We start from the raw sequence: 26,727 nt of genomic DNA on the forward strand, positions 1-26,727 counted from the left end.
CCCTAAATTCATACACCCTCTGTCATCCTATCCCCTCTCCATTTTCTCTAAATGTCAAAGCCACCTCAACAATATCCCCCCCCCTCAGCCCTCTGAATTATACCCTTGGTGACATATTGCCCTTTAATTTCTACACTCTTGAATTTTCTGCGTAATATTCGCAATACACATTGCTCTCAAACATGACATCTCCACTGACTCTAGCTTCCTCCTCATTGAAGTGCTCAAAATCAATGTTTCATATCCACACACAAGTGTTAATACCACTATACTCTAGCACATTCCCCTCTGATAAACTTTTCTTTCTACAACTGTCTCCCCACACCACTGTAAAAATTAACAAATTACACACCAGAATCTGTGGCGTCTTCACACTACCCGTGTCACTTCCAGCCCCTGACACTCGACTGCTTGGAACCCGATTGTGCTGAAATACAAAAAAAAAAAAAATATATTTTGATGTCGCCATTTCATATTTTTCAAGAAAAAAAAAAAAAAACAAAAGTTACTTTACCTTGGTTTTAAAGGAAAATAAAGTCAATTCTTGAATACATGAAGTGCAGTCAATATAATTTTAGATGACACTAACAAATATGCCACTTCGAACCTTAGCAATTCTTGAATGACATACATAACTTACTTTGTACTCTTTGTTATAGCCTTCCTTAACACACTCCGGACACTCCCAGCTGTTGGGAAGGTCTTCATTAACAATGCCATCTGCATCTGGAAACTGCAACAAAGGTATTTATTACATTTCATTTATTAAAGATCAGACAATGATAGCTTATTACAATTTTTATATACAAGTATGATGAATCTGAATCTCAAGATGTGACTTTCCTAGAGTAATTGGAATAATTAGTACAGTAATAAACAACAAAATTTAAAATTACTGACAATCTGTCGAGTTTATTAATTTACACATTCTCTCAAGGGGCACACCTTGACGAAGGTGAAGGGATCTTGATCCAAAGAACTGGAACCATCCTTTATTTCCTTCATTCAAATTATATTACCTCCTATTCCCCTCTAAGAGTTTAGTGCTCCTTCATATTTATTGTACCACACAACAGGGTGACCAAAAGAAGTAAACACATTCATCATCATTCATTCAACTGCTTTGTTGCCAGAAGTGTGCACAGTTCAAATCATTTTCTGCCTACAGAAATCCAACACTACCTTCAAGTACTACCCTTTCCACCTACAGAGTTATGTCTACCTAACTGGTTTCCCTGAATCTCATCATCAAAGTTACTTTGTTTACATTCCAACAGCAGTTCCATGAAGAACTACTGGTTTCCATTCACTACTATTTAACATGCTAACACAAACCTGCTGGATGCTCAAGCTCCTAGAATTAGATCTAAGCTTCCTTTATCCTTTTCCTCCAACTGCTCCTGGGAAGACAACTACCCCTCCTACCATCCATCCCTGGTTTAAACACCCTCTTCATCATTCTATCCCTCTTCATTCCCTCTACATGCCCAAAATGGCTCAACACCACTGCTTCAGTCTTCCTGAGCTGTATCCATGGTGACACCACATTGCCTTGTAATTTCGAAGCTCTACATTCTCTGCACGATATTCACCTCCCAAATTGCTCTTAATCATGACTTCTCTGCTGCCTCCAGTCTTCTTGCTGCAGCATTCAAAACCCATACCTCACACTCATACAGGTGGAAATAAATGGTATAAAATACTGACACAATGGAAATATAAACACAAATGCAGTATAATGTGAACCTTTATTGACAACGTTTCACCCACACAGTGGGCTTTTTCAAGTCACACACGGATCCGTGTGTGACTTGAAAAAGCCCACTGTGTGGGTGAAACGTTGTCAATAAAGGTTCACATTATACTGCATTTGTGTTTATATTCTCATACAGGTGTTGGTACCACTATACTCTGATACATTCCATTTTTTTTTCTCCATAAATAAACTTCTTTCCACAACCTCCCCCCCCACATACACACATACCTTTTCCCCCTCATCTATCCTTTGGTTCATCTTATCTTTCAAAGACCCATCACTTGACATGTCCACACCCATATACAGTATTTAAAAAGGTAGATTTGAGTGACACTGGTGTCAATAACATAAGATCTATGCAGGAAACAGTTAAAGGGACAAGTTTGGAATGTAACTTACATGTCAATTCATGGGATAGTAATAAGGGAGAAAGAGAATTGTAGATAGTACTGAAGGAGAGAGAGCTGGGGATAGTACTGAAGGAGAGAACTGTGGATAGTACTGAAGGAGAGGGAGAGCTGGAATAGTACTGAGAGGGAGAGCTGGAATAGTACTGAAGGAGAGAGAGAGCTAGGATAGTACTGAAGGAGATGGAGAGCTGGAATAGTACTGAAGGAGAGGGAGAGCTGGGATAGTACTGAAGGAGAAGGAGAGCTGGGGATAGTACTGAACTGTACTTCATATATCAAATTTAAGGTACATCACCTAGCATGTTATTTTTTTTTTTTTTTTTTATTATCACACTGGCCGATTCCCACCAAGGCAGGGTGGCCCGAAAAAGAAAAACTTTCACCATCATTCACTCCATCACTGTCTTGCCAGAAGGGTGCTTCACACTACAGTTTTTAAACTGCAACATTAACACCCCTCCTTCAGAGTGCAGGCACTGTACTTCCCATCTCCAGGACTTAAGTCCGGCCTGCCGGTTTCCCTGAATCCCTTCATAAATGTTACTTTGCTCACACTCCAACAGCACGTCAAGTATTAAAAACCATTTGTCTCCATTCACTCCTATCAAACACGCTCATGCATGCCTGCTGGAAGTCCAAGCCCCTCGCACACAAAACCTCCTTTACCCCCTCCCTCCAACCTTTCCTAGGCCGACCCCTACCCCGCCTTCCTTCCACTACAGACTGATACACTCTTGAAGTCATTCTGTTTCGCTCCATTCTCTCTACATGTCCGAACCACCTCAACAACCCTTCCTCAGCCCTCTGGACAACAGTTTTGGTAATCCTGCACCTCCTCCTAACTTCCAAACTACGAATTCTCTGCATTATATTCACACCACACATTGCCCTCAGACATGACATCTCCACTGCCTCCAGCCTTCTCCTCGCTGCAACATTCATCACCCACGCTTCACACCCATATAAGAGCGTTGGTAAAACTATACTCTCATACATTCCCCTCTTTGCCTCCAAGGACAAAGTTCTTTGTCTCCACAGACTCCTAAGTGCACCACTCACTCTTTTTCCCTCATCAATTCTATGATTCACCTCATCTTTCATAGACCCATCCGCTGACACGTCCACTCCCAAATATCTGAATACGTTCACCTCCTCCATACTCTCTCCCTCCAATCTGATATTCAATCTTTCATCACCTAATCTTTTTGTTATCCTCATAACCTTACTCTTTCCTGTATTCACCTTTAATTTTCTTCTTTTGCACACCCTACCAAATTCATCCACCAATCTCTGCAACTTCTCTTCAGAATCTCCCAAGAGCACAGTGTCATCAGCAAAGAGCAGCTGTGACAACTCCCACTTTGTGTGTGATTCTTTATCTTTTAACTCCACGCCTCTTGCCAAGACCCTCGCATTTACTTCTCTTACAACCCCATCTATAAATATATTAAACAACCAAGGTGACATCACACATCCTTGTCTAAGGCCTACTTTTACTTGGAAAAAATTTCCCTCTTTCCTACATACTCTAACTTGAGCCTCACTATCCTCGTAAAAACTCTTCACTGCTTTCAGTAACCTACCTCCTACACCATACACTTGCAACATCTGCCACATTGCCCCCCTATCCACCCTGTCATACGCCTTTTCCAAATCCATAAATGCCACAAAGACCTCTTTAGCCTTATCTAAATACTGTTCACTTATATGTTTCACTGTAAACACCTGGTCCACACACCCCCTACCTTTCCTAAAGCCTCCTTGTTCATCTGCTATCCTATTCTCTGTCTTACTCTTAATTCTTTCAATTATAACTCTACCATACACTTTACCAGGTACACTCAACAGACTTTTTTTTTTTTTTTATTATCACACCGGCCGATTCCCACCAAGGCAGGGTGGCCCGAAAAAGAAAAACTTTCACCATCATTCACTCCATCACTGTCTTGCCAGAAGGGTGCTTTACACTACAGTTTTTAAACTGCAACATTAACACCCCTCCTTCAGAGTGCAGGCACTGTACTTCCCATCTCCAGGACTCAAGTCCGGCCTGCCGGTTTCCCTGAATCCCTTCATAAATGTTACTTTGCTCACACTCCAACAGCACGTCAAGTATTAAAAACCATTTGTCTCCATTCACTCCTATCAAACACGCTCACGCATGCCTGCTGGAAGTCCAAGCCCCTCGCACACAAAACCTCCTTTACCCCCTCCCTCCAACCCTTCCTAGGCCGACCCCTACCCCGCCTTCCTTCCACTACAGACTGATACACTCTTGAAGTCATTCTGTTTCGCTCCATTCTCTCTACATGTCCGAACCACCTCAACAACCCTTCCTCAGCCCTCTGGACAACAGTTTTGGTAATCCCGCACCTCCTCCTAACTTCCAAACTACGAATTCTCTGCATTATATTCACACCACACATTGCCCTCAGACATGACATCTCCACTGCCTCCAGCCTTCTCCTCGCTGCAACATTCATCACCCACGCTTCACACCCATATAAGAGCGTTGGTAAAACTATACTCTCATACATTCCCCTCTTTGCCTCCAAGGACAAAGTTCTTTGTCTCCACAGACTCCTAAGTGCACCACTCACTCTTTTTCCCTCATCAATTCTATGATTCACCTCATCTTTCATAGACCCATCCGCTGACACGTCCACTCCCAAATATCTGAATACATTCACCTCCTCCATACTCTCTCCCTCCAATCTGATATTCAATCTTTCATCACCTAATCTTTTTGTTATCCTCATAACCTTACTCTTTCCTGTATTCACCTTTAATTTTCTTCTTTTGCACACCCTACCAAATTCATCCACCAATCTCTGCAACTTCTCTTCAGAATCTCCCAAGAGCACAGTGTCATCAGCAAAGAGCAGCTGTGACAACTCCCACTTTGTGTGTGATTCTTTGTCTTTTAACTCCACGCCTCTTGCCAAGACCCTCGCATTTACTTCTCTTACAACCCCATCTATAAATATATTAAACAACCACGGTGACATCACACATCCTTGTCTAAGGCCTACCTTTACTGGGAAAAAATTTCCTTCTTTCCTACATACTCTAACTTGAGCCTCACTATCCTCGTAAAAACTCTTCACTGCTTTCAGTAACCTACCTCCTACACCATACACTTGCAACATCTGCCACATTGCCCCCCTATCCACCCTGTCATATGCCTTTTCCAAATCCATAAATGCCACAAAGACCTCTTTAGCCTTATCTAAATACTGTTCACTTATATGTTTCACTGTAAACACCTGGTCCACACACCCCCTACCTTTCCTAAAGCCTCCTTGTTCATCTGCTATCCTATTCTCCGTCTTACTCTTAATTCTTTCAATTATAACTCTACCATACACTTTACCAGGTACACTCAACAGACTTATCCCCCTATAATTTTTGCACTCTCTTTTATCCCCTTTGCCTTTATACAAAGGAACTATGCATGCTCTCTGCCAATCCCTAGGTACCTTACCCTCTTCCATACATTTATTAAATAATTGCACCAACCACTCCAAAACTATATCCCCACCTGCTGAAAAAGTTTCGTGCGGTTTTACTAAGGGGTGTTCCTGTCTTACGAATTTACTAATTTTTTTCGCTAAGGTTTTAGAGGAGGTAGATCATGGTAATGAATATGATATTGTGTATATGGATTTCAGTAAGGCTTTCGATAGAGTTCCACATCAGAGACTTTTGAGGAAATTTAAGGCACACGGAATAGGAGAAATTTTTTCCTGGGTAGAAGCATGGTTGACAAATAGGCAGCAAAGAGTTTGCATAAATGGAGAGAAATCAGAATGGGGGCACATCACAAGCAGTGTTCCACAGGGGGTCAGTGTTGGGCCTCTTGTTGTTCACAATTTACATAAACGATATAGCTGAGGGAATAAATAGCGACATAAGCAAATTTGCTGACGACACCAAAATAGGTGGTTCGGACATGTAGAGAGAATGGAGCGAAACAGAATGATTTCAAGAGTGTATCAGTCTGTAGTGGAAGGAAGGCGGGGTAGGGGTTGGCCTAGGAAAGGTTGGAGGGAGGGGGTAAAGGAGGTTTTGTGTGCGAGGGGCTTGGACTTCCAGCAGGCGTGCGTGAGCGTGTTTGATAGAGTGAATGGAGACGAATGGTTTTTAATACTTGACGTGCTGTTGGAGTGTGAGCAAAGTAACATTTATGAAGGGGTTCAGGGAAACCGGCAGGCCGGACTTGAGTCCTGGAGATGGGAAGTACAGTGCCTGCACTCTGAAGGAGGGATGTTAATGTTGCAGTTTAAAAAAACTGTAGTGTAAAGCACCCTTCTGGCAAGACAGTGATGGAGTGAATGATGGTGAAAGTTTTTCTTTTTCGGGCCACCCTGCCTTGGTGGGAATCGGCCAGTGTGATAATAAAAAAATAATAAAAAAACAAAATAGGCCGTCCAATTCATTCTAGTGAGGACATTAGTGCACTCCAGGATGATTTGAATAGACTAATGCAGTGGTCGGAAAAGTGTCTAAATGTTGGACAGGACAATAACCATGCCATTTATAAACTGAATAGTGTAGATCTTAATACTACTGATTGCAAAAAGGATTTAGGAGCTCTGGTAAGCAGTAATCTGAAACCAAGACAACAGTGCATGAGTGTATGCAATAAAGCTAACAGAATCCTTCGCTTCATATCAAGAAGTATAAATAATAGAAGTTCTTAGGTTGTTCTTCAACTCTATATATCCTTGGTTAGGCCTCACTTAGATTATGCTGCACAGTTCTGGTCACCATATTACAGAATGGATATAAATGCACTGAAAAACGTACAGAGGTGGATGACAAAGTTGATCCCATGTATCAGAAATCTTCCCTATGAGGACAGACTGAGGGCCCTGAATCTGCACTCTCAAGAAAGGCATAGAATTAGGGGGGATATGATCGAGGCGTATAAATGGAAAACAGGAATAAATAAAGGGGATGTAAATAGCGTGTTGAAAATATCCAACCAAGACAGGACTTGCAGCAATGGCTTCAAGCTGGAAAAGTTCAGATTCAGGAAGGATATAGGAAAGCATTGGTTTGGTAATAGAGTTGTGGATGAGTGGAACAAACTCCCGAGTACCGTCATAGACGCTAAGACGTTGTGAACTTTTAAAAATAGGTTGGATAAATACATGAGTGGGTGTGGGTGGGTGTAAGTTGGACCTGACTAGCTTGAGCTACCAGGTCTGGTGCCATGCTCCTTCCTTAAGAGGAAGTGACCTGACTAGGTGGTCACTGTTCTAGGCTGGGGGGTGGCATGGACCTGCTTCGCATGGGTCAGTAGGCCTCTTTGCAGTGTTCCTTCTTTCTTATGTTCTTAAGTAACCTAAAAGTTACCCCCTAAAGCTGTCTGCCTATACAGTGGAACCTCAAATATCGAACTTTCTTCAGTCCAGAAGGCTGTCCAAGTGCCATTACCGAATTAATTTATTCCCATCAGGAATAATGTAAATTAGATTAGTCCATTTCAAACTCTCAAAAATACACTTATAAAAGCACTTACAAAAATACACTTACATAATTGGTTGAGTTGGAAGCAGTTCGATTTTTGAGGTTCCACTGTACAAGATATCATCAAAAAACTGTCATAATCCTTCGAACTCATATGTCAATATGGCTTTAGGGCTTGCGCTAAAAGTTTAGTAATGACTAAAAAATTAACAATATATGGGGAATCAAATACAAAATGGGAATTGACACAGTTGCTTTTTGCTGATGATACTGTGCTTATGAGAGAGTCTAAAGAAAAATTGCAAAGGTAAGTGGACGAGTTTGGGAGTGTGTGCAAAGGTAGAAAGTTGAAAGTGAACATAGAAAAGAGTAAGGTGATGAGGGTATCAAATGATTTAGATAAAGAAATATTGGATATCAAATTGGGGAGGAGGAGTATGGAAGAAGTGAATGTTTTCAGATACTTGGGAGTTAACGTGTCGGCGGATGGATTTATGAAGGATGAGGTTAATCATAGAATTGATGAGGGAAAAAAGGTGAGTGGTGCATTGAGGTATATGTGGAGACATAAAACATTATCTACAGAGGCAAAGAAGGGAATGTATGAAAGTACAGTAGTACCAACACTCTTATATGGGTGTGAAGCTGGGTTGTGAATGCAGCAGCGAGGAGGCGGTTGGAGGCAGTGGAGATGTCCTGTCTAAGGGCAATGGGTGGTGTAAATATTATGCAGAAAATTCGGAGTGTGGAAATTAGGTGGTGGTGTGGACTTAATAAAAGTATTAGTCAGAGGGCTGAAGAGGGGTTGTTGAGGTGGTTTGGTCATTTAGAGAGAATGGATCAAAGTAGACTGACATGGAGAGCATTTAAATCTGTAGGGGAAGGAAGGCGGGGTAGGATCATCCTCGAAAAGGTTGGAAGGAAGGGGTAAGGGAGGTTTTGTGGGTGAGGGGCTTGGACTTCCAGCAGGTGTGCGTGAGCTTGTCTGATAGGAGTGAATGGAGACGAATGGTATTTGGGACCTGACGATCTGTTGGAGTGTGAGCAGGGTAATATTTAGTGAAGGGATTCAGGGAAATCGGTTATTTTTATATAGCCGGACTCGAGTCCTGGAAATGGGAATTACAATGCCTGCACTCTAAAGGAGGGTTTCGGGATATTGACGGCTTGGGGGGATATGTTGTGTATATACGTATATGCTTCTAAGCTGTTGTGTTCTGAGCACCTCTGCAAAAACAGTGATTATGTGTGAGTGAGGTGAAAGAGTTGAATGATGATGAAAATATTTTCTTTTTGGGTCACCCTGCCTCGGTGGGAGACGGCCAACTTGTTAAAAAAAAAAAGTTTGCTTCTCAACAATTTAAAATGAAAGATTAAAACTGAATAAAATTAATAATTCTAATGTATATACTGAACCGATTTAAAATTTAAGAACTTTTTAACAAATATGTGTGAAAACATTAAAGTGTACTTACTTTGTTACTGATACATTTAAGATGGGAGATTTTGAAACAGACACAGCATTCAAAGAGACTGCTTGGTATGTTTGCAGGGGGTTTTTGTGTTGGTGTACTTGATACTCGTTCCCAGCCATCTAGCTGGCATTCATAACAGACCGCAGCAGCAGGAAGTATGGGCTGTCAGGAGTATATAAATGAAATTTTTCAGCTGACAAGCACTTAGGAACTGAAAGATGGACTGCATTTTAAATTATTAGATATAACTGATATTAGTCTTTAATAAATACATAATGTGCTTAAGAATAATTTCCACCTCAATTAGCTGCCACTGTTCTATATCTGAGAAAGAAAAAAAAGACAATTTTGTATTGTGCAAAGTTCAACTAGTGAAGATTACCTAGTGTTTTTTTTTTTTTTTTTTTTTTTTTTTTGTAAAAGTCTTAAACCATTTATGAGGCACATCTGGAATTTATTTATTTATTTATTTATTTATTTAAAAATTTGTGCACACATACAGAGGTACAAAAAATACAGAAAAGAGCAGTATGCCAAAGCCACTTATACTATGCATAGCATTACGGGCTGGCCTAACAAGTGTTTACAAGTGTTTTGCTGTGAATTTCACACACTACATAGCCCTACTTACTGATTTTGCATACAAATGTTTACATTATTCAAAAGCTTTTTTCGAAAATGCAGATAATAACTAACGAAACTATCAACTGCTAGGATTTAATGTGCATTTCTTATAAATACTGACGGGAAATAACTTTTAACCCTTTGAGGGTCGACAGGCCCTCTCCGAAACTCGTTCTCAGGGTCGGCCAAATTTAAAAAAAAAAAAATTATTTTCTCTTATGAAAAGATAGAGAATGTTTTCCCGATCATAAAGACACCAAAAGTTTGAAATTTGAAAGAAAACTTACAGAATTATGCTCTCGCAAAGTTAGCGGTCTCGGGGATGTTTACGCATCAGCGATTTTGCCCACTTTGAGCCCCATTTTCGGCCAATTTCACTGTACTAGTCGACAAAAAACATGAATATTTCGTTAGAACTCCATTTTTTCTATCGAATGGGTGCAAGAAACCACCCATTTATGAAATTCAACTATCCAGTACAGTGGTCAGAATTTAGCAATTTTGCCAATTTCACACAAATTTCAAAAGATACCAATTTCCGAATAGGGTCCAGAATAAACAAGAAAGACATTCCTGGCACTAAAATGACATTTCCTCTAGCCATTAGTCACGTCTCAAGCCCCCTCTTATATTCTTTTGCTTTCCACTTTGAATTTTTATTCCCACAAAAAATATAATATTTACTGTTATGCAGACTACTGCATTAGTGTAAAAAATGGTATAAATATTATTGGTGCACTTGTGAAAGAATATTAGACTCACCAGTTGACGTGTATTGCACGCTTGGCACGATTTGTTTACTTTTGAAGTTTGGTAAAAATCGAACATTTCTGCTACTTTGAGCTCAATTTCAAGGCACCTTTCATTGTAAAACCAGTCAAAATCATCTCAATTTCTGTAATATGTCTTCCATTCTATAAAATGGGACCAAGAAAACTAGAATACAACAATAAATACCATACGAAAATACACTGCAAAGTCGCTGATTTATTCCAAAAAAATGGTCAAAGTTTTTTTTTTCTCATTATGCACTGTGTGCTGCAGGATTTTTTTTAGACTGTGCACACTGACCACATAGACCCATTCTTTCATATGAAGGCCTACCAGCTTTCTCCCACTAGATTTGAGGCCGCTAGAATTTATGCGTACTAGTACGTCAAAAACCCCTACGCGTAAGACGTACTAGTACGACCAAAACCCTCAAAGGGTTAAAAACTGAACAAGCAAATGTGTTTCATCACGATCACAGTAACTAAAACTCCAAAATCTACTTGTTTTTACTCTAATAAAACAAGAATACATACCTGTCAGATGCTCAGGTCCCTGCCTCCTGAAACCTTCAAACCCTCTTCCAATCATTCTTAGGATGTTTCCTACACCAACTTCCATTCACCCCAGATTTATACATCTTCCTGGTCAATCTTGCTATCTTGCTCTAGCCTTTCAAATTATGAAACCATTTCAATAACCCCTCATCGACTCTGAAATATCCATTTCATGGATAATTCAGAGTCGCTTCACTAATGCAGACATTTCAAATTATACCCAAAAATTTGTTTACATGGGTCCTGATTTGCTATTATGCCATCCATTCATCACTGTCTGTTTACATCCTCCATAAGCTCAGTCTCTCTCAATTATGTCTGGAAACTTTCTTAAGTTTCAAGTGTTTTTTTAAAGTTAGTGTATTTTACATATACTTTTTTTTGTTACAATGACATCTAAGGGTAGTTGTGACAAAAAGAGGATTCATAAAGTCCTTACTTTAAGTGCAAAATTAGCAATGATTAAACTGAGTGAGCAAGGTATGTCTATGTCTGAGATAGAACTGAGATATGTACTACTGATAATTGTACTGATGTGTACCTGTACCTAAATACACTTACAAACTGTGCTGGTGTGCGGGTACATTAAAAACACTATTTGAAGATGCAATAACAAACATAATAATAATTAGTAATAATAATAATTGCCTGGATGATTTAAATGGCAATGAACATAACAGACAACAATACCAGAACAAATAAAAATAATTGTGAGGTGTGTAGCTGGGCAGGCATAAAGGAGTGTACAACAATAATTACTATAACATGTTTTCTCTCTTGTACACCACCACCAGAGAAATTGTGTACAGTGGAACCTCTGGTCACAAATGCTTCCGAACACGAACAAGTCGATTCACAACCAAAAAATAGCAAAATTTTTGCATCTGGTCACGAACAAATAATTGGGTGAAAAACAAACACAACAGCACCAATTTTCATTTTCCATGCCATTTTTTTTGCACACGCCAATTTTCCCCACTTCCTGTAATTATGACTGTGACAAATTCGGAGTAGCAATGTTTTATCAGCAGGTAGTGCCAAAACAGCTTCTCACAGTGCCAGTACCCGGCTAGGGCTTGACATATGTGGTTTTAGACAGGGATGTGTAATGTCACCATGGTTGTTTAATATATTTATAGATGGGGTTGTAAAGGAAGTAAATGCTAGGTGTTCGGGAGAGGGGTGGGATTAAATTTTGGGGAATCAAATACAAAATGGGAATTGACACAGTTACTTTTTGCTGATGATACTGTGCTTATGGGAGATTCTAAAGAAAAATTGCAAAGGTTAGTGGATGAGTTTGGGAATGTGTGTAAAGGTAGAAAGTTGAAAGTGAACATAGAAAAGAGTAAGGTGATGAGGGTGTCAAATGATTTAGATAAAGAAAAATTGGATATCAAATTGGGGAGGAGGAGTATGGAAGAAGTGAATGTTTTCAGATACTTGGGAGTTGACGTGTCGGCGGATGGATTTATGAAGGATGAGGTTAATCATAGAATTGATGAGGGAAAAAAGGTGAGTGGTGCGTTGAGGTATATGTGGAGTCAAAAAACAGTTATCTATGGAGGCAAAGAAGGGAATGTATGAAAGTATAGTAGTACCAACACTCTTACATGGGTGTGAAGCTTGGGTGGTAAATGCAGCAGCGAGGAGACGGTTGGAGGCAGTGGAGATGTCCTGTTTAAGGGCAATGTGTGGTGTAAATATTATGCAGAAAATTCGGAGTGTGGAAATTAGGAAAAGGTGTGGAGTTAATAAAAGTATTAGTCAGAGGGCAGAAGAGGGGTTGTTGAGGTGGTTTGGTCATTTAGAGAGAATGGATCAAAGTAGAATGACATGGAAAGCATATAAATCTATAGGGGAAGGAAGGAGGGGTAGGGGTCGTCCTCGAAAGGGTTGGAGAGAGGGGGTAAAGGAGGTTTTGTGGGCGAGGGGCTTGGACTTCCAGCAAGCGTGCGTGAGCGTGTTAGATAGGAGTGAATGGAGACGAATGGTACTTGGGACCTGACGATCTGTTGGATTGTGAGCAGGGTAATATTTAGCGAAGGGATTCAGGGAAACCGGTTATTTTCATATAGTCGGACTTGAGTCCTGGAAATGGGAAGTACAATGCCTGCACTTGAAAGGAGGGGTTTGGGATATTGGCAGTTTGGAGGGATATGTTGTGTATCTTTATATGTATATGCTTCTGAACTGTTATATTCTGAGTACCTCTGCAAAAACAGTGATAATGTGTGAGTGTGGTGAAAGTGTTGAATGATGATGAAAGTATTTTCTTTTTGGGGATTTTTCTTTCAATATATAATATATATAATATAGCTAAATTCAAATCCAAATACCTACAAAAACCTCTCACATTGATAAACATCTACAGAGTTCCACAATCAAACATTAGCCAATTTAGTCAAAACCTAGGAAGTATGATAACTGATGCACGCATGAACAAAGATCACTTACTACTCTCAGGTGACTTCAATATAAATCTCCTGCAAGACCAGGACCCACACGTTACTGAATTCACAAACACAATGAGTAACTGCATGTTGCTACCAACAGTAACAAAACCTACAAGAGTTACAGAGACTAGTGTTTCCCTACTTGACCACATCTGGACCAACACCATATCCCCTTTAAAATCAGGCATAATTACAGATAATACCACAGACCACTACCCTACTTTCCTCATAACAACTCTTGGTAAAATACCCCAAGACACTACTAAAGTCACCTTCAGACTTCACAATGAGGCAGCCATTAATGACTTCACAACAGCAGTAACAAACATTGACTGGCACACTGAGCTAGAAATCTATACAGATATTGACGAATGTTTTAATAATTCTCTAAAAAAGACCCAATACCTTTATAACAAGCACTGCCCTAAAAAAACTAAACAGATGACAGCTAAGAGACTGAACAGTCCCTGGCTAACACCCAGCATTCTCAAATCCATAAATACAAAACACCGATATGAAAAACAGTACAGAATGGGTCACATAACCAGAGACCAAACAAAACGTTACTCGTCAATCCTAACCAGCCTGATAAGAAGGGCAAAAAAATTGTATTATGAGAACAGATTATCCAACTTACGAGGTGATATAAAAAAGACCTGGAAAACCCTATCAGAAATTCTGGGAAAAAAAAGATATCACGAAATAGCGAAATAAAATTAGCAAAATCAGATGAACCCCAACTCCCACCAACAGAAACAGCAAACAGACTCAATGATTTCTTCTCCACTATAGGACAAAACCTTGCCAATAAAATCCCAAGCTCAGATACCCCACCAAATGACTACCTCACTGGCAACTACCCGAACACACTGTTCCTAGCTCCGACTAACCCATACGAAGTCTCCCTTATTATCAACGCACTAAAAAACAAGGCAGGAGATTTAAATACCTTACCACCCTTTATATACAAAAAAGTGTCACAAGTGCTATCACCAATCATTGCAACACTCTTTAACAAATCCATTGAATCCTCCACCTTCCCTACAGTTCTCAAAATAGCAAGGGTCACCCCGATCCATAAAGGAGGAGACCAAACAGAGTTGAATAACTATAGGCCAATATCCAATTTACACCCTCTCTCAAAAATCTTCGAAAAATTAATTCATAAACGAATCTACTCCTACCTCATCTCCCAAAACATTCTCAACCCCTGCCAATTTGGATTCAGGCCTAATAAAAATACTAATGATGCTATTATACACATGCTAGAACATATATACACTGCAATAGAGAAAAAAGAAGTCCCACTGGGGATCTTCATTGACTTACGTAAAGCTTTTGATACAGTTGACCATGACTTGCTCCACGTAAAATTGTCACACTATGGTATTAGAGGGCACTCCCTCAACTACCTCAAGTCATACCTCAGCAACAGAAGCCAATATGTGTACGCAAATGGGGCAAGCTCTTCCGCACAACCAATTACAGTTGGTGTCCCACAGGGAAGTGTCCTTGGCCCTCTTCTCTTTCTCCTATACATAAATGACCTACCAAATGCTTCGCAATTACTCAAACCCACACTTTTTGCAGATGACACTACATACGTCTTCTCTCACCCGAGCCCAGTCACGCTAGCCAATACTGTAAACACCGAATTACAGAAAATATCTACCTGGATGAGGACTAACAAACTTACACTAAACATTGACAAAACCTACTTCATTCAGTTTGGTAACAGAGCTACAGATGTACCTCTTAACATAATGATAAACGGATCACCTATCACAAAGCTAACAGAGGGAAAATTCTTAGGAATCCACCTTGATAATAGACTCAAATTTCATACACATATACAACAAATTTCTAAGAAAATTTCCAAGACTGTAGGCATACTATCGAAGATACGGTACTATGTTCCACAGTCAGCCCTCCTGGCCCTTTATCACTCTCTTATTTACCCCTATCTCACCTATGGAATTTGTGCATGGGGCTCAACAACAATTAACCATCTCAGACCACTAATTACCCAACAAAAGGCTGCAGTTAGAATGATAACAAATTCTCACTACAGGCAGCACACTCCACCAATATTCAAAACACTCAACCTACTCACCATACAAAACATCCATACTTATTATTGCACCTATTACATACATAGAACACTTAACTCTGATATTAACCCTCCCCTCAAACATCTCCTTGCCAACCTCAACAGAACACATGACCATAACACAAGGCACAGATCACTCTTTGATGTTCCTCGTGTCCATCTCACGCTATGCAAAAACTCAATGCACATAAAAGGCCCTAAAATCTGGAATTCATTACCTGTAAATATAAAAGAAACACTACCTGTTTATAAATTCAAGTCTCTTCTCAAAGATCACTTACTCATTCAAAACCAAATAAATACTGAATAACTGAACCTTATAAATTGTATATCCTATATGTTACTCACAATTATATCACACAAATGTTAAACCTAGGACCCAATCTAACTTTATTATTTTTTTAAATACACTACCTAACAGAATACTCCATTCGACTGAATGTACAGCAATGCAAGCAACCATATGACCTGTCTTTGTAATACTCATTTGTGCTTTATAGTTATCTGTTTACAATAATGTTTTATCACTGATTTCATCATTGCTTAGTTAATCTTAAGTTAATTTTAAGCCAGCCCGTAATGCTATGCATATAAGTGGCTTTGGCATGCTGCTCTTACCTGTATTTTTTGTACCTCTGTATGTATGCTTAAATTACTAAATAAATAAATAAATAAATATAGGATTGCTGGTGTCCTTTTGTCTGTAATTGTTTTACATGATGGTAGGATTGCTGGTGTCCTTTTTTCTGTCTCATGAACATGCAAGATTTCAGGTAAGTCTTGCTACTTCTACTTACACTTAGGTCACACTACACATACATTTTTTTTTTTTTTCAACAAGTCGGCCGTCTCCCACCATGGCAGGGTGACATTTTTTTTTTTTTTTTTTTTTCAACAAGTCGGCCGTCTCCCACCGAGGCAGGGTGACCCAAAAAAAGAAAGAAAATCCCCAAAAAGAAAATACTTTCATCATCATTCAACACTTTCACCACACTCGCACATTATCACTGTTTTTGCAGAGGTGCTCAGAATACAACAGTCTAGAAGCATACATATATAAAGATACACAACATATCCCTCCAAACTGCCAATATCCCAAACCCCTCCTTTAAAGTGCAGGCATTGTACTTCCCATTTCCAGGACTCAAGTCCGACTACAGTGGACCCCCGCATAACGATGGCATCACATAGCGATTAATCCGCATACCGCTTACTTTAATCGCAAAAATTTTGCCTCACATACCGATTAAAAACCCGCTCACCGATTTTCGTCCGAGACGCGTCCAATGTGCGGCCTGAGCCACGCTCACATGTTCCGCCGGTGGCATTGTTTACCAGCCAGCCTCCGCGGTAACATCCAAGCATACAATCGGAATATTTCGTATTATTACAGTGTTTTCGGTGCTTTTTCTGGAAAATAAGTGACCATGGGCCCCAAGAAAGCTTCTAGTGCCAACCCTACAGCAATAAGGGTGAGAATTACAATAGAATAGAGATCATTGATAAGTATGAAAAGATCAGGTTGTATAATAAGTATCGCTACTATTGGTGGTACAGCTGCTGCTGCTGCTGCACTGTCAGCTGCTGCTGCTGCTGTAGCATCGTCTGCTGCTGCTGCTGTAGCATTGTCTGTTGCTGCTGTACCACCATCTGTTGCTGCTGCTGCTGTAGCACCGTTGTTGGTGTGGCTTATTGAGAATACCAAGAAACAATTAACCCCAGAGGATTTGCCACCCAGGATAACCCAAAAAAGTCAGTGTCATCGAAGACTGTCTAACTTATTTCCATTGGGGTCCTTAATCTTGTCTCCCAGGATGCAACCCACACAAGTCGACTAACACCCAGGTGAACAGGGAAAAATGCCTGGAACTAGTGCTCATATTGGTGAATTTAAAGCCAGCAAAGGTTGGTTTGAGAGATTTAAGAATCGTAGTGGCATACACAGTGTGATAAGGCCTGTTCTGGAAGAAAATGCCAAACAGGACCTACAGTACTCAGGAGGAAAAGGCACTCCCAGGACACAGTGTCTCATCAGTCATTGCTGCATCTTCAATAAAGGTAAGTGTCATTTATTCTTCATTTAGTAGACTAGTACATGCACAATATATACTGTGCATGTACTACTCTACTATTGTGCATGTATCCTTCTCTTTGTGTGTGGGAAAATGTATATTTCATGTGGTAAAAATTTTTTTTTCATACTTTTGGGTGTCTTGCACGGATTAATTTGATTTCCATTATTTCTTATGGGGAAAATTCATTCGCATACCGATTATTTCGCATAACAATTACCCCTCTTGCACGGATTAAAATCGTTAACCGGGGGTCCACTGTATATGAAAATAACCGGTTTCCCTGAATCCCTTCACTAAATATTACCCTGCTCACACTCCAACAGATCGTCAGGTCCCAAGTACCATTCGTCTCCATTCACTCCTATCTAACACGCTCACGCACGCTTGCTGGAAGTCCAAGCCCCTTGCCCACAAAACCTCCTTTACCCCCTCTCTCCAACCCTTTCGAGGACGACCCCTACCCCGCCTTCCTTCCCCTATAGATTTATATGCTTTCCATGTCATTCTACTTTGATCCATTCTCTCTAAATGACCAAACCACCTCAACAACCCCTCTTCTGCCCTCTGACTAATACTTTTATTAACTCCACACCTTCTCCTAATTTCCACACTCCGAATTTTCTGCATAATATTTACACCACACATTGCCCTTAGACAGGACATCTCCACTGCCTCCAACCGTCTCCTCGCTGCTGCATTTACCACCCAAGCTTCACACCCATATAAGAGTGTTGGTACTACTATACTTTCATACATTCCCTTCTTTGCCTCCATAGATAACGTTTTTTGACTCCACATATACCTCAACGCACCACTCACCTTTTTTCCCTCATCAATTCTATGATTAACCTCATCCTTCATAAATCCATCCGCCGACACGTCAACTCCCAAGTATCTGAAAACATTCACTTCTTCCATACTCCTCCTCCCCAATTTGATATCCAATTTTTCTTTATCTAAATCATTTGACACCCTCATCACCTTACTCTTTTCTATGTTCACTTTCAACTTTCTACCTTTACACACATTCTCAAACTCATCCACTAACCTTTGCAATTTTTCTTTAGAATCTCCCATAAGCACAGTATCATTTTTTTTTATTATCACACTGGCCGATTCCCACCAAGGCAGGGTGGCCCGAAAAAGAAAAACTTTCACCATCATTCACTCCATCACTGTCTTGCCAGAAGGGTGCTTTACACTACAGTTTTTAAACTGCAACATTAACACCCCTCCTTCAGAGTGCAGGCACTGTACTTCCCATCTCCAGGACTCAAGTCCGGCCTGCCGGTTTCCCTGAATCCCTTCATAAATGTTACTTTGCTCACACTCCAACAGCACGTCAAGTATTAAAAACCATTTGTCTCCATTCACTCCTATCAAACACGCTCATGCATGCCTGCTGGAAGTCCAAGCCCCTCGCACACAAAACCTCCTTTACCCCCTCCCTCCAACCTTTCCTAGGCCGACCCCTACCCCGCCTTCCTTCCACTACAGACTGATACACTCTTGAAGTCATTCTGTTTCGCTCCATTCTCTCTACATGTCCGAACCACCTCAACAACCCTTCCTCAGCCCTCTGGACAACAGTTTTGGTAATCCCGCACCTCCTCCTAACTTCCAAACTACGAATTCTCTGCATTATATTCACACCACACATTGCCCTCAGACATGACATCTCCACTGCCTCCAGCCTTCTCCTCGCTGCAACATTCATCACCCATGCTTCACACCCATATAAGAGCGTTGGTAAAACTATACTCTCATACATTCCCCTCTTTGCCTCCAAGGACAAAGTTCTTTGTCTCCACAGACTCCTAAGTGCACCACTCACCCTTTTCCCCTCATCAATTCTATGATTCACCTCATCTTTCATAGACCCATCCGCTGACACGTCCACTCCCAAATATCTGAATACATTCACCTCCTCCATACTCTCTCCCTCCAATCTGATATTCAATCTTTCATCACCTAATCTTTTTGTTATCCTCATAACCTTACTCTTTCCTGTATTCACCTTTAATTTTCTTCTTTTGCACACCCTACCAAATTCATCCACCAATCTCTGCAACTTCTCTTCAGAATCTCCCAAGAGCACAGTGTCATCAGCAAAGAGCAGCTGTGACAACTCCCACTTTGTGTGTGATTCTTTATCTTTTAACTCCACGCCTCTTGCCAAGACCCTCGCATTTACTTCTCTTACAACCCCATCTATAAATATATTAAACAACCACGGTGACATCACACATCCTTGTCTAAGGCCTACTTTTACTGGGAAATAATTTCCCTCTTTCCTACATACTCTAACTTGAGCCTCACTATCCTCGTAAAAACTCTTCACTGCTTTCAGTAACCTACCTCCTACACCATACACTTGCAACATCTGCCACATTGCCCCCCTATCCACCCTGTCATACGCCTTTTCCAAATCCATAAATGCCACAAAGACCTCTTTAGCCTTATCTAAATACTGTTCACTTATATGTTTCACTGTAAACACCTGGTCCACACACCCCCTACCTTTCCTAAAGCCTCCTTGTTCATCTGCTATCCTATTCTCCGTCTTACTCTTAATTCTTTCAATAATAACTCTACCATACACTTTACCAGGTATACTCAACAGACTTATCCCCCTATAATTTTTGCACTCTCTTTTATCCCCTTTGCCTTTATACAAAGGAACTATGCATGCTCTCTGCCAATCCCTAGGTACCTTACCCTCTTCCATACATTTATTAAATAATTGCACCAACCACTCCAAAACTATATCCCCACCTGCTTTTAACATTTCTATCTTTATCCCATCAATCCCGGCTGCCTTACCCCCTTTCATTTTACCTACTGCCTCACGAACTTCCCCCACACTCACAACTGGCTCTTCCTCACTCCTACAAGATGTTATTCCTCCTTGCCCTATACACGAAATCACAGCTTCCCTATCTTCATCAACATTTAACAATTCCTCAAAATAAACACATAAAAGATCACATTAAACTCATATGTGTTTATGTTTCCATTGTGTCGGTAATACCTTTACTTTCATTTAACAATTCCCCAAAATATTCCCTCCATCTTCCCAATACCTCTAACTCTCCATTTAACCCTTTCAGGGTCCAAGGCCCAAATCTGGAGTCACGCACCAGTGTCCAAGAATTTTCAAAAAAAAAATTTGTTATTTTTTCTTATGAAATCGTAGAGAATCTTTTTGTGAAGGTAATAAAACAAAAAGTACGAAATTTGGTGGAAAATTGACGAAATTATGCTCTCGCGAATTTTGATGTGTCAGCGATATTTACGAATCGGCGATTTTGCCGACTTTGACTCCCATTTTAGGCCAATTACATTATTCCAATCAACCAAATTCTTAGCTATTTCACTAGTATTACTTCTATTCTATCGATTGAGCACAAGAAATCGCCAAGTCAACTGTTTCAACTACAAAATAAAGTGATCGGAAATTGTTAATTTGGCCAATTTAACACAAAGTTCAAAATATTCCAATTTCAAAATAGGGTCCAGAATGAACAATGTAGGCATTCCTGGCACTAAACTAACATTTCCTCTGTTCATTAGTTATGTTTTGAGGCTTTACAAATAAATTCCATTTTGATTTTTTATTCACATAATGAATTTTTATTCACACCAAAAAATAGAAGATTTACTGTTATGCAATACTGTAATAATTGTATAAATATCATCACCATATTTGTGAATGTATATTAGACCCACCAGCTGACGTGTATTAGACGTGTGAGGTCGTTTGTTTACTCTTGAATATCGGCAAAAATTTAACATTTCTGCTACTTTGAGCTCAGTTTCAAGCCATTTCCAATGCTAAAACCAATCAAAATCATCTCTATTTCTGTAATATGTCTTCCATTCTATCAAATGAGACCAAGAAATCGCAAATACAACTATAAAAAACATACGAAAAAACACTGCAAAGTTGCTGTTTTAATCGAAAAATCATGATTTCATTTTTTTTCTCTCATTATACACAGTGTGCTGCAGGATCTGTTTTATGTGGTGCACACATACCACATAGATGTATTCTCTCATATCTAGGCCCAAATGTACCACTCACAGTTTATCAGAGTGAGCTGAGCTCATGGCGTAGATCTACGGTTTGGACCCTGAACGTAAAGCCGTAGATCTACGGGACGGACCCTGAAAGGGTTAACTTGTTAATCTCACTCCAAAACTTTTTCTTATTTTCAACAAAATTTGTTGATAACATCTCACCCACTCTCTCATTTGCTCTCTTTTTACATTGCTTCACCACTCTCTTAACCTCTCTTTTTCTCCATATACTCTTCCCATCTTGCATCACTTCTACTTTGTAAAAACTTCTCGTATTCTAACTTTTTCTCCCTTACTACTCTCTTTACATCATCATTCCACCAATCGCTCCTCTTCCCTCCTGCACCCACTTTCCTGTAACCACAAACTTCTGCTGAACACTCTAACACTACATTTTTAAACCTACCCCATACCTCTTCGACCCCATTGCCTATGCTCTCATTAGCCCATCTATCCTCCAATAGCTGTTTACATCTTACCCTAACTGCCTCCTCTTTTAGTTTATAAACCTTCACCTCTCTCTTCCCCGATGCTTCTATTCTCCTTGTATCCCATCTACCTTTTACTCTCAGTGTAGCTACAACTAAAAAGTGATCTGATATATCTGTGGCCCCTCTATAAACATGTACATCCTGAAGTCTACTCAACAGTCTATTATCTACCAATACATAATCCAACAAACTACAGTGGACCCCCAGTTAACGATATTTTTTCACTCCAGAAGTATGTTCAGGTGCCAGTACTGACCGAATTTGTTCCCATAAGAAATATTGTGAAGTAGATTAGTCTATTTCAGACCCCGAAACATACACGTACAAATGCACTTACATAAATACACTTACATAATTGGTCACATTTGGAGGTAATCGTTATGCGGGGGTCCACTGTACTGTCATTTCGCCCTACATCATATCTTGTAAACTTATTTGTCCTCTTTTTCTTAAAATATGTATTACCTATAACTAAACCCCTTTCTATACAAAGTTCAATCAAAGGGCTCCCATTATCATTTACACCTGGCACCCGAAACTTACCTACCACACCCTCTCTAAAGGTTTCTCCTACTTTAGCATTCAGGTCCCCTACCACAATTGCTCTCTCACTTGGTTCAAAGGTTCCTATACATTCATTTAACATCTCCCAAAATCTCTCTCTCTCCTCTACATTCCTCTCTTCTCCAGGTGCACACACGCTTATTATGACCCACTTTTCGCATCCAACCTTTACTTTAATCCACATAATCCTTGAATTTACACATTCGTATTCCCTTTTCTCCTTCCATAACTGATCATTTAACATTACTGCTACCCCTTCCTTTGCTCTAACTCTCTCAGATACTCCAGATTTAATCCCATTTATTTCCCCCCACTGAAACTCTCCTACCCCCTTCAGCTTTGTTTCGCTTAGAGCCAGGACATCCAACTTCTTTTCATTCATAACATCAGCAATCATCTGTTTCTTGTCATCCGCACTACATCCACGCACATTTAAGCATCCCAGTTTTATAAAGTTTTTCTTCTTCTCTTTTTTAGTAAATGTATACAGGAGAAGGGGGCCCATTGCATATATTACATAGTTTTCTTCCCATTGTTTATTTCCTCTTATCTCCAGCGACTAAAATGCCGGGAGCAATGGGCTAGTAACCCCTTCTCCTGTATACAATTACTAAAAAAGAGAAGAAGAAAAACTTTATAAAACTGGGTTGCTTAAATGTGCGTGGATGTAGTGCGGATGACAAGAAACAGATGATTGCTGATGTTATGAATGAAAAGAAGTTGGATGTCCTGGCCCTAAGCGAAACAAAGCTGAAGGGGGTAGGAGAGTTTCAGTGGGGGGAAATAAATGGGATTAAATCTGGAGTATCTGAGAGAGTTAGAGCAAAGGAAGGGGTAGCAGTAATGTTAAATGATCAGTTATGGAAGGAGAAAAGAGAATATGAATGTGTAAATTCAAGAATTATGTGGATTAAAGTAAAGGTTGGATGCGAGAAGTGGGTCATAATAAGCGTGTATGCACCTGGAGAAGAGAGGAATGCAGAGGAGAGAGAGAGATTTTGGGAGATGTTAAGTGAATGTATAGGAGCCTTTGAACCAAGTGAGAGAGTAATTGTGGTAGGGGACTTGAATGCTAAAGTAGGAGAAACTTTTAGAGAGGGTGTGGTAGGTAAGTTTGGGGTGCCAGGTGTAAATGATAATGGGAGCCCTTTGATTGAACTTTGTATAGAAAGGGGTTTAGTTATAGGTAATACATATTTTAAGAAAAAGAGGATAAATAAGTATACACGATATGATGTAGGGCGAAATGACAGTAGTTTGTTGGATTATGTATTGGTAGATAAAAGACTGTTGAGTAGACTTCAGGATGTACATGTTTATAGAGGGGCCACAGATATATCAGATCACTTTCTAGTTGTAGCTACACTGAGAGTAAAAGGTAGATGGGATACAAGGAGAATAGAAGCATCAGGGAAGAGAGAGGTGAAGGTTTATAAACTAAAAGAGGAGGCAGTTAGGGTAAGATATAAACAGCTATTGGAGGATAGATGGGCTAATGAGAGCATAGGCAATGGGGTCGAAGAGGTATGGGGTAGGTTTAAAAATGTAGTGTTAGAGTGTTCAGCAGAAGTTTGTGGTTACAGGAAAGTGGGTGCAGGAGGGAAGAGGAGCGATTGGTGGAATGATGATGTAAAGAGAGTAGTAAGGGAGAAAAAGTTAGCATATGAGAAGTTTTTACAAAGTAGAAGTGATGCAAGGAGGGAAGAGTATATGGAGAAAAAGAGAGAAGTTAAGAGAGTGGTGAAGCAATGTAAAAAGAGAGCAAATGAGAGAGTGGGTGAGATGTTATCAACAAATTTTGTTGAAAATAAGAAAAAGTTTTGGAGTGAGATTAACAAGTTAAGAAAGCCTAGAGAACAAATGGATTTGTCAGTTAAAAATAGGAGAGGAGAGTTATTAAATGGAGAGTTAGAGGTATTGGGAAGATGGAGGGAATATTTTGAGGAATTGTTAAATGTTGATGAAGATAGGGAAGCTGTGATTTCGTGTATAGGGCAAGGAGGAATAACATCTTGTAGGAGTGAGGAAGAGCCAGTTGTGAGTGTGGGGGAAGTTCGTGAGGCAGTAGGTAAAATGAAAGGGGGTAAGGCAGCCGGGATTGATGGGATAAAGATAGAAATGTTAAAAGCAGGTGGGGATATAGTTTTGGAGTGGTTGGTGCAATTATTTAATAAATGTATGGAAGAGGGTAAGGTACCTAGGGATTGGCAGAGAGCATGCATAGTTCCTTTGTATAAAGGCAAAGGGGATAAAAGAGAGTGCAAAAATTATAGGGGGATAAGTCTGTTGAGTGTACCTGGTAAAGTGTATGGTAGAGTTATAATTGAAAGAATTAAGAGTAAGACGGAGAATAGGATAGCAGATGAACAAGGAGGCTTTAGGAAAGGTAGGGGGTGTGTGGACCAGGTGTTTACAGTGAAACATATAAGTGAACAGTATTTAGATAAGGCTAAAGAGGTCTTTGTGGCATTTATGGATTTGGAAAAGGCGTATGACAGGGTGGATAGGGGGGCAATGTGGCAGATGTTGCAAGTGTATGGTGTAGGAGGTAGGTTACTGAAAGCAGTGAAGAGTTTTTACGAGGATAGTGAGGCTCAAGTTAGAGTATGTAGGAAAGAGGGAAATTTTTTCCCAGTAAAAGTAGGCCTTAGACAAGGATGTGTGATGTCACCGTGGTTGTTTAATATATTTATAGATGGGGTTGTAAGAGAAGTAAATGCGAGGGTCTTGGCAAGAGGCGTGGAGTTAAAAGATAAAGAATCACACACAAAGTGGGAGTTGTCACAGCTGCTCTTTGCTGATGACACTGTGCTCTTGGGAGATTCTGAAGAGAAGTTGCAGAGATTGGTGGATGAATTTGGTAGGGTGTGCAAAAGAAGAAAATTAAAGGTGAATACAGGAAAGAGTAAGGTTATGAGGATAACAAAAAGATTAGGTGATGAAAGATTGAATATCAGATTGGAGGGAGAGAGTATGGAGGAGGTGAACGTATTCAGATATTTGGGAGTGGACGTGTCAGCGGATGGGTCTATGAAAGATGAGGTGAATCATAGAATTGATGAGGGAAAAAGAGTGAGTGGTGCACTTAGGAGTCTGTGGAGACAAAGAACTTTGTCCTTGGAGGCAAAGAGGGGAATGTATGAGAGTATAGTTTTACCAACGCTCTTATATGGGTGTGAAGCGTGGGTGATGAATGTTGCAGCGAGGAGAAGGCTGGAGGCAGTGGAGATGTCATGTCTGAGGGCAATGTGTGGTGTGAATATAATGCAGAGAATTCGTAGTTTGGAAGTTAGGAGGAGGTGCGGGATTACCAAAACTGTTGTCCAGAGGGCTGAGGAAGGGTTGTTGAGGTGGTTCGGACATGTAGAGAGAATGGAGCGAAACAGAATGACTTCAAGAGTGTATCAGTCTGTAGTGGAAGGAAGGCGGGGTAGGGGTCGGCCTAGGAAGGGTTGGAGGGAGGGGGTAAAGGAGGTTTTGTGTGCGAGGGGCTTGGACTTCCAGCAGGCATGCGTGAGCGTGTTTGATAGGAGTGAATGGAGACAAATGGTTTTTAATACTTGACGTGCTGTTGGAGTGTGAGCAAAGTAACATTTATGAAGGGATTCAGGGAAACCGGCAGGCCGGACTTGAGTCCTGGAGATGGGAAGTACAGTGCCTGCACTCTGAAGGAGGGGTGTTAATGTTGCAGTTTAAAAACTGTAGTGTAAAGCACCCTTCTGGCAAGACAGTGATGGAGTGAATGATGGTGAAAGTTTTTCTTTTTCGGGCCACCCTGCCTTGGTGGGAATCGGCCAGTGTGATAATAAAAAAATAACCACTGGAGAATACGATCCTGCTCAATATATAGTACAGGAAAAACAAAGCATTATTAAATTTTAAATTA

The 26,727-nt window shown here is 40.2% G+C and overlaps 1 protein-coding gene across 1 annotated transcript in view; it reads right to left on the reverse strand.

Annotated features, from left to right (window-relative positions):
• Positions 1 to 352: 352 nt before the first annotated feature.
• Positions 353 to 26,727, reverse strand: part of LOC128688213 (jmjC domain-containing histone demethylation protein 1) — a gene marked incomplete at its 3' end in the record, with an annotated part of 79,350 nt that continues 52,975 nt past the window's right edge. The window contains 3 exon segments of the mRNA XM_070081056.1: positions 353 to 427; positions 641 to 733; positions 9,117 to 9,278. Of these exon segments, the coding sequence (XP_069937157.1) occupies positions 353 to 427; positions 641 to 733; positions 9,117 to 9,278 (330 nt within the window).

Source organism: Cherax quadricarinatus, unplaced genomic scaffold, assembly GCF_038502225.1.
Source record: "Cherax quadricarinatus isolate ZL_2023a unplaced genomic scaffold, ASM3850222v1 Contig1575, whole genome shotgun sequence".
Lineage (NCBI taxonomy): Eukaryota > Metazoa > Arthropoda > Malacostraca > Decapoda > Parastacidae > Cherax > Cherax quadricarinatus.